The 10,299-nt window shown below is 55.3% G+C and overlaps 1 protein-coding gene across 1 annotated transcript; it reads left to right on the top strand.

Annotated features, from left to right (window-relative positions):
- The first annotated feature begins 374 nt into the window (after positions 1–374).
- Positions 375–10,082, top strand: TLX3 (T cell leukemia homeobox 3). The gene is made up of 3 exons (XM_020793676.3): positions 375–1,091; positions 3,007–3,250; positions 9,055–10,082. The coding sequence occupies exons 1-3, from the start codon at positions 611–613 to the stop codon at positions 9,263–9,265; spliced, it is 936 nt and encodes a 311-aa protein (XP_020649335.3). The 5' UTR covers positions 375–610; the 3' UTR covers positions 9,266–10,082.
- The last annotated feature ends 217 nt before the right edge of the window (positions 10,083–10,299 follow it).

Genomic DNA, 10,299 nt, shown 5'->3' with positions numbered 1-10,299 from the left:
GAATTCGGTTCAACGAGCATCTCTGTTAATGATTCCAACGGGTGGGACCGGAGGGAGGGAGGGAGGGAGGGGGGGAGGGGCTAGCCTAGTAATTGCGAAGGTTCGGTTCCATTTCATATCGCTAATTTCCAAAGACAACAATCGCAGATGCTCATTGCAATATCCGCCCCGCATTATCTTAGCTAATAAATTTGACCTATTGTGCGTTTGTTAAAATGATGTCACCGTGGAACAGTCCCTAAGCTCCTATTCCAATGAATTAGACCTTTATTGAAACCCGGGAGCCAATGGGAGGAGAGAGGCTGGTTGGCTGCGGCCAATGGCAGCTGCCGGAGAGAAATTAGAAGCAGAAACTCGAGGTTTGGTTCAAAAAAGATGACACAGAATCTGTCGGGCTGGACCAGTCTTGGCAAAGTTTCAGTGTGACATCTATAGGAACCAGGACCTTACATGGATCTACTGTAAAAAAAGGGAAGGGAGCGTTTTTATAGGGGAATTCCTCTCCCTCTCTATCCTTTTTTTTTTTTTTTGGGTTGTTATCGTGCTTTTCTCTCTCTCTCCCCCCCTCCGCACACCTCCCGTTTTGAGCCAATATTTCTATTCACTAAGGATGGATCAGCCAACGAACACGCAGACCCCGCATCAACACGAACCCATCAGCTTCGGGATTGATCAGATTTTGAACAGTTCTGATCAGGAGCCCTCTTCCCAAGCCGCCCCCCGAGGATCCGACGGCGCCACAAATTACCTGGGAAGCCCCGTGAGCGGCGGCGGCGGCGGCGGCGGCGGTGGAGGCGGTGGAGGCGGCGGCGGCAGCAGCACGACCCGAACGGGCGCCCCTGCCTACGCGTCCCTCCCGGGCACTTTCGCGGGCCTGGGGGGACCTTTCGAAGACTCTGGATCTTACAGTGTGAATCTAAGCTTGGCTCCATCTGGCGTGATCCGGGTGCCAGCTCACAGACCCATCCCTGGGGCAGTGCCACCTCCCATCTCGAGTGCCATACCCGCCATGCCAGCTGTACCCAGCCTGGGCAGCCTCAACTTCCCTTGGATGGAGAGCAGCAGGCGGTTCGTCAAGGACAGATTCACAGGTAAGCGGTGCTGGTTCGGTGTATTTTTTTTTTTTTAAGGCCGCTTGGAGAAAGCGGGGCAGGTCGGTCCAGAAGTCCTTTCCCAAGCTTGTAAAAAATAATTAAATAAAAATGTCTGGGCAGTTTCGAGTTTTGCTCGCCTTTTTTAAAAAAATCTCCGCCTGTTCCTATGGTCCACCAAGTTTTGTTAAAAATATAAAATAACATCCATCAAATAAGATCCTTACACTAAGAAGCGGAAGGATGGCCCACAGTTTTGTTCCTATTTCCAATACCTACGTAAAATCATGGCATCAAACTGTGTGGTTTTTTAAAAATTATTATTATTCGGCTGATCCTCTCTTCAGCACGAGAAAAGGGATAGATACCCTGCAGTTCGTAGTGGGATTGTTGACATTTAAAATACGACCTCCGAAAGTGACAGCCCAGAAAACTGCCACACTCATCTCTTAATACATCTCCATATTCTCACAATTTTAAGTCCCTCGGACGGTTTTCCGGTTGGCCGGTTTATTTAAATCGCAGTTTACGACCGTGGAGGGAGGCGAGTCAAACGCCGTGCTTAATCCGATTACACTAGGTGTTGTGTCCGGCACTGGGGCGGGGGGGGGGAGGGAAATAGAGAGCTAGAGATTTAAAAGAGAAACCTACGACGTTGATTTAAATGCGCAGATTAAGATGAAGGGCAAGACCAAAAGAGGGTTAGTTAGAAGCGCCTTCTCAAGCACCAAACGAAGCCCCTGAATCCGAGGTCGGGAAAGTGCTCTGTCACTTCAAGGTGAACGTATTTTATATATGGGAAAAGTCATCTGATCTGTTGATCGTACAAATAAATTAATTAATATGGGAAAAGAAAGAGAGGGGGGAGGGAGGGAGAGAAGTCTGGGGTGTCGAAGGGCGGCAGGCTATAAAGTTCTCGATAGCCAGATGGGGAGAAAAAGAACAGGAAACCACAGGATCTTGAAACTTGCAGGAAAAAAGAGTGGTACCACTAGCAATACCAATAGATTTATATATTAGAATTATTTGCTCTTGCAGCCCGGACCGACAAGTGCTTTTCCCGTTCGGCCAGTTCCACTGAAGCCTGGTTTGAACAGAGTATCACTGCGTAGCAGTGGCGATTCTTTCTCTGCACAAAGCACTTTAGACCCGGGAAAGTGCTATAAAAGTGACAAAGGCCAGGAATAACGAGCGGTATCCTCCGACGCACGCCTGTTCAATATGTCCGTTCATCGCCTGAGCTTCCTTTTTGATGCCAGGGGGCAACTGAGCCTGTATTACAAGCGGCCGGGGTGGGCGATGTGGGGTTTGGTGGCGAGTTTCGGGTACAGCTCTCCAGGATTAGGGCCCCCCTTCCGGATCCGCTGTACTATTTGATCCGGAATAACAACTGCGAGGGACCCTTCTCACGCTCTGTCTAGGGAGGCTTTGAATCCCCACGGCACCCCTAAGCAGGGACCTAGGGGGTGGGGGGTGGGGAATGGGCGGAACAAGCCCACCGTTTTTGCCACCCGCTCAGACCCTGAGCATATGAGGGTGGGGTGGGGTGGAGGGGGGGACCATATTCTCTCCCACTCAGAGACACCGATCAAGTCCCGCGGACGCGCACTTGGTTCACGAGGATCGAGGCAAGTGCGTGCGCCAACATCCCGGGTAGCCGGTGGACTCCCGGCAGCCCCAGTTTATTGACCCTCGACTCAGTTGGGGGAGGGTTGAGAGAAGAAGCCCTTCTGCCTCCCCCTCCACCCACCTACCCACCCCCTCTCTGTCCGAGGCAGATGTTTCAGGACTGGCGAGGGGCACCCTGGGTTTCTCAGCCAGGCCGGCTGCTGCAGGCCCTTTCTTCACTCTCTCGCTCGCTCGCTCGCTCACCTGTCCGCCTTCCTTCCTCCCTCCCTTCCTTCTCCTGTCGCAGCGGCGGCGGCGCTCACGCCCTTCACGGTGACGCGGAGGATCGGGCACCCCTACCAGAACCGCACCCCGCCCAAGCGCAAGAAGCCGCGCACCTCCTTCTCGCGGGTGCAGATCTGCGAGCTGGAGAAGCGCTTCCACCGGCAGAAGTACCTGGCCTCGGCCGAGAGGGCGGCGCTCGCCAAGTCGCTCAAGATGACCGACGCCCAAGTCAAGACGTGGTTCCAGAACCGCAGGACCAAGTGGCGGTGAGTCGTGCAAGGGGGCTGGACACCCAACCCAAACCCAAGGGGGCCTGGGCCCTCCGCTTCGCCCTCTCGCCGCAGGGCAGTAACACACACACACACACACACACACACACAGAGGCCGGTGTCTCCGCGATGGTGAAGCCTCTGGACCCCCAAAGCAAGCCCATGGAACCTCCTGATTGGCGGGAGGGATTCCCTGGGAAAAGCGGCGGGAAGAACTGGGCATATGCTCAGGAGAAGGGGGGGTCACACTTCGTTCCCATCAGTTCTTGAGGAGAGCTGGGTGTTCGCACAGGCCTACTTTCTTAGACGTCCGCACCCTGTGCTGTGAGGGGCCCGGGAAATCGGGGTGGGGGCGAGGGAATTATCCCAGACGTAAGATATATTTGGTGACCCTGATTAGGCACTTCAGCCCTTCCCTAACCCAAACACCGCCTTCATCGAAAGACCAACATAGATGAAGGCAGAAGCGGACAGAAGAAGCTGATTCACACAAATAAACGCACAACAGCATGTGTTCGTCGGGCATTATTTCTTTGGCTCCCTGGTTAACATAGGAAAAAAAAGGGAAGATCGCCGCGGCAAGAAGTCTGTCAAATTCTCAGCGTTGCAGGCAAAGTCGGACTCGGATTCGGACAAGCTGAGGTCCTGAGCTGGGTCAGGTTTAATCGGCCCCGTCACGTTGCCAAAACAAAGCCTATTATTCTCATCATATCTGTTTTTAACTAAGAGGCGCGTCATAATCTAAGGAGCAGAGCTATAGGCTCTGTCTAGATGTCTGTGTGAAGCCAACACTGGGGATCGGGTTAGGGAGCGAGTCGGTGAAGAGCAGGCCGCTTTATCTCCCAACCCTGAAATCAATCGGCGACGAGACTCGGGACAGGCAAAAGGGATAGATTCGCACGACGCGCCGCGGAACGACGGAACGGTGTCGCGGATGGAATGATCGGAGCGGGCGGCGAGAGCCTGCTTAGTTTTGGGGCTTATTCACCACCACCATTTCAAGCGAGGCTTTCGAAGAGGATTCGTCCAAGAGTTCATGCCTGGCCGGCAGAATTGAACTGCCAGCTTTCCGGGCAGCGGGCAGCGTTATCCCTGGAAGCTGGCTGTCGAAACAGGGAGAGGGAGCTCCGGCTGTTACGCCCTGCTTTTTTTTTCCCAGGGCGATCCTGACGGCCGCTGGTTCGAGAGGCAGGATCAGGGGGTGCCCTTAGGTGATCTTGGGCTCCAGAGTTGAATGATCTGCCGGAGACCCCTTGGTTAGGTGGCCCAGCATACCTCTCCCTAGTTCAACACTAGGCAGACCAGCCTGGGGAGGGCATCCCCTCCGCCTCTCCCCTCCGTTTGCTCTGTGGGGCCCTGGGTTTCTGCCCCAAACTCTTCCCCTTAGTGGCGCCAGCAGGAGACAGAGAGACAGGCAGGCAGAGGTACAAAGGGAGCAGCTTCTGGGACAAAGAGAAAGGGGTGGAGAATTTAAGCAAGGAAGTGTGTGTGTGTGTGGGGGGGGGGCAACTATTTCTTTCTCGATCACCTGAGGCCCAATTCAGATGGTGCCTCCCCACCCGACCACCCCCCCACCCCCAACCTCCAACCCGAGGCTTTTCTTGAGAAACGCCTGGGGAGCCCCGTTCATACAATCCAGGAAACTAAGCCATGGCGAGCCCTCAAAATCAGAAGGGAAAAAAGGCTCTCGCCGCCCGAGCAAGGGACTCACCCACAAACGAAGTATTGTGGGTGTGGGGGAATTTAAAACCACGTGGCAGCCTGGCGCTCAGGACCCATCCTGACCCCGAGCGCCCTAATCTTAGGACTCCACAAACACGCCCTCCGCCTTCCTCCAACACCGTCCGCTTCGGAAGAGGCCGGTTCTTCCTCTCCGCGCCTGCGGATCTTCCCACCAGCGTAATTTACGCGCTCCAGAACCATTTCCGCCGTCTTTTTTCTTGCTTTCAACTTTTTTTCCGGTAGATTCGCCGCTTGTTTTTTTTTTTTTTTTGCCGGCTCAGTTGTAGATCAACCCGAAGCTATATCCAGCCGGGAAGGTTTAAATATCCTGAATGACAGCAGATCCTCCGGGGCTTGTTTACTCGGCAATAAACCCCAGTGATTTCAATGACACTGACTCTCGAGTAAAGAGATGCATCAGATGACAGCCTTCGGAGGTCAGATCGGTTGCTTTGGGGTTGTCTTTTGAGCGCGTGTCCATTGGGGAGTTCCGCTTTTTTGGGATACTGCCGGCTGTGTGAACATAAGTCTCTCTTTAGTGGGGGAGGATTTTTTATTTTAAATCCCGCGACTCCGGCTACACGTCCTTGTTTGCTCTCTCTCGCAACATCCCGAGACTACCCGTGCTTTCAGGTTGCTCAATGGAAGGAAACGGAGCTTTACATTTGCTGCTCTTTCGAACCGATGCAAATACTCAAGCCAATAACAAGCACGTTATAGGACCATAACAATTAAAGGCAATAATAAGCATGCTATAACGCAATAGGAGGAATAATAAGAATGCGAACATGATTGCAGAATAAACCGCTTAAACTCTAATCCGTATTTCTACCGACATGGGAGGAAGTCCCGTTTAATTTCAGCAGAAATCGCTCGGAGCAGACCGGCTGAGTAAACAATTACTTGGAAAGAGACATAGGGAGGAGCGCTCTTTTAAATATCTAATCGCGCAGCCTTATCCTTTTCTGCTATTAAATTACATGTATTTGTCGAATTCAAAGCGATGTTTTTTTCCAGTTGGAAGTCGTTGGTCACAATCCAACGCATCAAATTTAGGCTGGGCCGGTTGGAGGGCTTTAATAGACGAGGAGAACCCCTGGCCTTCGCTCCTCCCGAAGAGCTGTTCGTTTAATAGCGCATTAGTATACAGTATTTCGTTGGCTTCTTTATTTGTACACATTAACGGACGGGAACCGTCCAGATCCAGGCTTCGGGTCTGATGTTTCCGTTTCCTCCCGTTTCCCTAAAGAGGCGAAGTCACAGGTTTACGGCTTTGCCGCGGTCAAATTTTAGACCCTCGTCTCACCTCCGTTCCAAGTCCACTCTCTCAATTTTGCCATCCATGTCTTTAAGAAATCTCAGGATCAGGGGCCGTTTCCTCTTTATGAAAACCCGTCGGGTGGGACGAGCCCTGTTGGAACACGCCACGTTTCCTCCCAACTGGGTCGGGCATTCGGGTGTAGAAGAGGGACCCGTTTAATGGCCTTATAGATCTTGGCGGGCGGCGGAGGGCAGGGGAGGAAGGAAGGAGGAGAGGCCGAACCGAACTCCTCTAAGGATAACCTGTTAGGGAAGCAGCGGGGAACCAAGCCCATTTCGATCTGTTTTTAAAACAACGCTGGGAAAAGATAGATTTCTTACTTGTCACCCAAAACGACTGGGGCAAAGGTTTCTTTCTACCGTCTTTTGTTTCCCTTTCTGTGATTTTCGTGCGTCCTTATAGGCGTCGTTTTCTCTCTTTTGGACATCGTTGCCTTTCCGTGCATAGAAAAGAAGCGCCGGGGAAGCTTCTCGTTTAAGAAAGGAAAATCCCTTTCTTTCTTTCTTTCTTTCTTTCTTTCTTTCTTTCTTTCTTTCTTTCTTTCTTTCTTTCTTTCTTTCTTTCTTTCTTTCTTTCTTTCTTTCTTTCCAAAAGCTCGCCTTCCTCTCTCTTTTTCGTTCTTTTCTTCTCCCTCCTGCCCCGTGTTTTGATCTCATTTAGAATCATATACTTATGCACTGCTTAATTGTAAATAGCATTTTCACACGTTAGAATTAGCGCCTCCACATTTCCGGAGAGAGGGCTCCGCGGAAGGATGATGGGAACGCGAGGCGGAGACCTTCCGAGCTTTCCAGCTTACGCTCGGACCAGGCTCGTATCCTGACCAAAAGCAGCCCAGAGAGAGCGCTTAAGACTGGAGCCGGATCAGTAATTACTCGCGAGGAAGTCTCGTGAAACTCGGCTGTCGGGTTTAACCTGCGCCGGCTGCTGTCCAGCTGATGAAGCCATAAGGCCAGGGCGACTCCGTTTGTAGCCCGACTGAAGAGCGCCCCGTCGCTGGAGGGCCAGAAACGGCTCCCCCGAAGATTTTAGGATGTATCAAACCCTCCCCCCCCACATCTCGCATTCTCGGCCGCCGATCGAGCTGCTAAGCTCTGCTCAGCGCAAAGGGACTTGTTTCCGGGTAAATCGCTGCGCGTGAGGTTCCCTGGCCCCGATCCCTACCGAGTCCATGTGGCCCTTCTCTCCCAAACTGGCCTGAATCCTGTCGCGTTCCCCAGCAAGACCTTCCAAAGCCCCGCCGCGAATGATACCGAAAAGCCCTGGAAGTGATAACCCAAATAAACGATGCCTCTCTATTCTCATCATTCGCCGAAACTCCAAAGTCTTGACTTTGACCATCTGTTTACCTAGTGAAGCCCAATCCCATTAGATTCCGCGTATTTGTTATATCTGCGCTGCCCCCCCTCCGGCTTCCACCCTCCCCCCCCCCGTTGAAAGAGAAAGTGAGATTCATTTAGAAAAATTGGGCCACTACGTCTAAGCTGAGAAAGCTAAATGAGCTTCATTTTGGGACCTCAGATGATGGGCGGTCTCTCCACCCTGGCAACTCAAAGTTATGCAATTATACCTTCTTTTTATCTTTCAAATAAATCATAGGGGGCCTCATAAGTGTAGACATTGGTGTAGGAGAAACCACAGCATGTCTTAACCGGCCGTGATTAGACAGAGCCATTTCGGTCCCGTGTACCTCGAAAAAACATTCCGGGACGATTTTTCCACCACCTTTGGCCGCTCCTCTATTTCTGCTGAGAAGAGGAGGCTGAGCTCTTCCACCAGGCGGGTTGGGGGGGTGTGTCTAAGTCCCCGAAGGACCGCCGTGACCTGCCTCAAAAGGGCCTCCCCCCCCCAATGGCCAGCCTCCTCTGGACGGGCCGAGAAGCGCTGCTCCTTCCCCGTCTAACCGATAGAAAGGACGCCATCGGGGAAACCCCAAAAGCCGAGCGGCGGGTGTGGGGGCGGATCGCCCGCAAACACTGCCCGGGGCGATGGATTGCCTGAGGCTCGGGGGCCCTTCTGGAGGCCCCGGAGGCGCGATCGGGGCTGTCCGGGGGAAGTTGCGGCCACCGGCTTGTCGGCGAGGCAGCACAACGCGCTTCGACACCCCCCCCCCCCAATTGACCGGCTGCTACAAATCCCCGTCCTCGAGCGAGGGCGAAAGACGGGCGGGCCAGAGCTCCTTTTCCTCCTCCTCCGCCTCTTATTTTTAAACGTACTTTAATACATTGGCAAGGGTCCTGAATCTGATTTCGAAATTCGTGGGCCTGATCCCACCGGTTCCTTCGGCCTACACCACCTTGTGCTTAGTCAGGAGTCATTCCACACACACACACCCAAGAGTGTTTTTTTTCCAGGTTCTCCATAGAGAGAGTTTGTGTGTGTGTGAGGGGGAGCGTATGGATCGCGGGGTTCAATGGGCAAGGGAGCAGGTTGGGCTCCGGAGGCGATCCGCATGGACAGGAACCGGGCTGGGAGGAGGTGGGGGGGGGGAGAGGAAGAATTCCCTTCGGGATGGGTTCTTTACTCAGGATTGAAGGTGCTCGGAGTGGATGGCCGCGGCGCCCTCCTCCAACCCCTGCCCGCTGCCTAGGCCAGGAGGGAAGCGGGGGTGCGTGGGGAGGTTGGGGGTTGGCCCCCCTCCGGGAGGGGCGGGGAGGGCTCGCTGGGCCTTTGCAGTTGACTGACTGGGGGGACCCCCCCTCCCCTCCCGTCTCTCCCTCTCCCCCCCCTCTCTCTTTCCGCGCCCTTGGGTGCCCAGGCGCCAGACGGCGGAGGAGCGGGAAGCCGAGCGGCAGCAGGCGAGCCGGCTGATGCTGCAGCTCCAGCACGACGCCTTCCAGAAGTCGCTCAACGACTCGATCCAGCCGGACCCGCTCTGCCTGCACAACTCGTCCCTCTTCGCCCTCCAGAACCTCCAGCCTTGGGAAGAGGAAGGATCCAAGATCCCGCCCGTCACTTCCTTGGTGTAAGGGGGGGGGTGTCCCCGCCCGGGCGGGTGAGACGCCCGGAGACCATCCATCCGACCGACCGACCGACCGACCCGCTCCCCTCCCCACCCCTCCCTGCATGAAGGCGAGGCGGCGCCCCGGCCACTGCGCGAACGTCGCCGCCGCCGCCGCCCACCGAGGCCCGGAGTGGTGCCGGAGCGCGGCCGGGCCGGGCCGGGCAGGGCAGGGGCGATCCCGCTGCGGACACCCCCTCGCCGCACTCCGGCGGAGGCGACCAGGATTAGCTGCGGGAGGAGTGCCCCCCCTCGCCCCGGCCCAGCCCAGACCTGGCTTCCTGGACGGATTTGGCTCTGGATCCTTTCTCTCTCTCCCTCTCGCAGCGGCTTTGCACACCGACCCGCTCTCTGCCCGGAAGAGAAGATGCTTCCTCTCGCTCTCTCAATCCCCCCCCCCCGCAATGCAAGAGATTCCCCTTTCCCCACCCGGGCGCCGGAGATCCCCCGGGCGGCTGGCCTGCCCCGGACCTTGCCGCGGGGCGAGGGAGAGGCGCCGAGCTCCTGGCAAGCCCTCTCGTCCATCATCTTGCCCTGTTGGCTGGGGTCCGTTTCCCCCTTCCCCCCCAGTGAGTGGGTGGGTGGTGTTCGTTCTCCCGAGCAAGGAAGGGCCCCGTGCCGGCTGCCCTGATCGGCTCCGGGGACGGAGGCTTCTGGTGGCCCGCTGCTCTTGGGCCGGCTCGGCAGCCTTGGTTGGCGGCCGGTACTTTCAGGTGCGGAGCTCCCGCCGGCCTCACCCTGCCCGGAGCTGGCCCATGAAGGGGAAAGGAAAGGAGGGGACTGGAGTCGCTTTTGGACCCGGGGGAGGGGGTGGGGGAGGGAGGGGGAAGGGGATGTTCAGAAATGTTAATAATTTAATTTATTTATGCACCGCGATGCCGAGCACTGTTAATATGGGGGGGAGAGAGGGAGGGAAAGCGACAAAGAGGATGGGGATTATTTATATACGGACAGCCGGACACGTCTTTTAGGATGGCCCTAGAAGGGCGCACACGCAGCGCA

The sequence above is a fragment of the Pogona vitticeps genome, chromosome 1 (assembly GCF_051106095.1).
Source record: "Pogona vitticeps strain Pit_001003342236 chromosome 1, PviZW2.1, whole genome shotgun sequence".
In the NCBI taxonomy this organism is placed as follows: domain Eukaryota; kingdom Metazoa; phylum Chordata; class Lepidosauria; order Squamata; family Agamidae; genus Pogona; species Pogona vitticeps.
Note: the sequence above shows the minus strand (reverse complement) of the source record. Positions and strands in the feature narration are given on the sequence as shown.

Excerpts from the sequence above, each read along its gene's own strand:
- TLX3 (XM_020793676.3), top strand. The coding sequence starts at position 611 with ATGGATCAGCCAACGAACACGCAGACCCCGCATCAACACGAACCCATC. Across the intron at positions 1,092-3,006 it reads CGTCAAGGACAGATTCACAG|CGGCGGCGGCGCTCACGCCC; the intron begins GTAAGCGGTGCT and ends CTCCTGTCGCAG. Across the intron at positions 3,251-9,054 it reads AACCGCAGGACCAAGTGGCG|GCGCCAGACGGCGGAGGAGC; the intron begins GTGAGTCGTGCA and ends TTGGGTGCCCAG.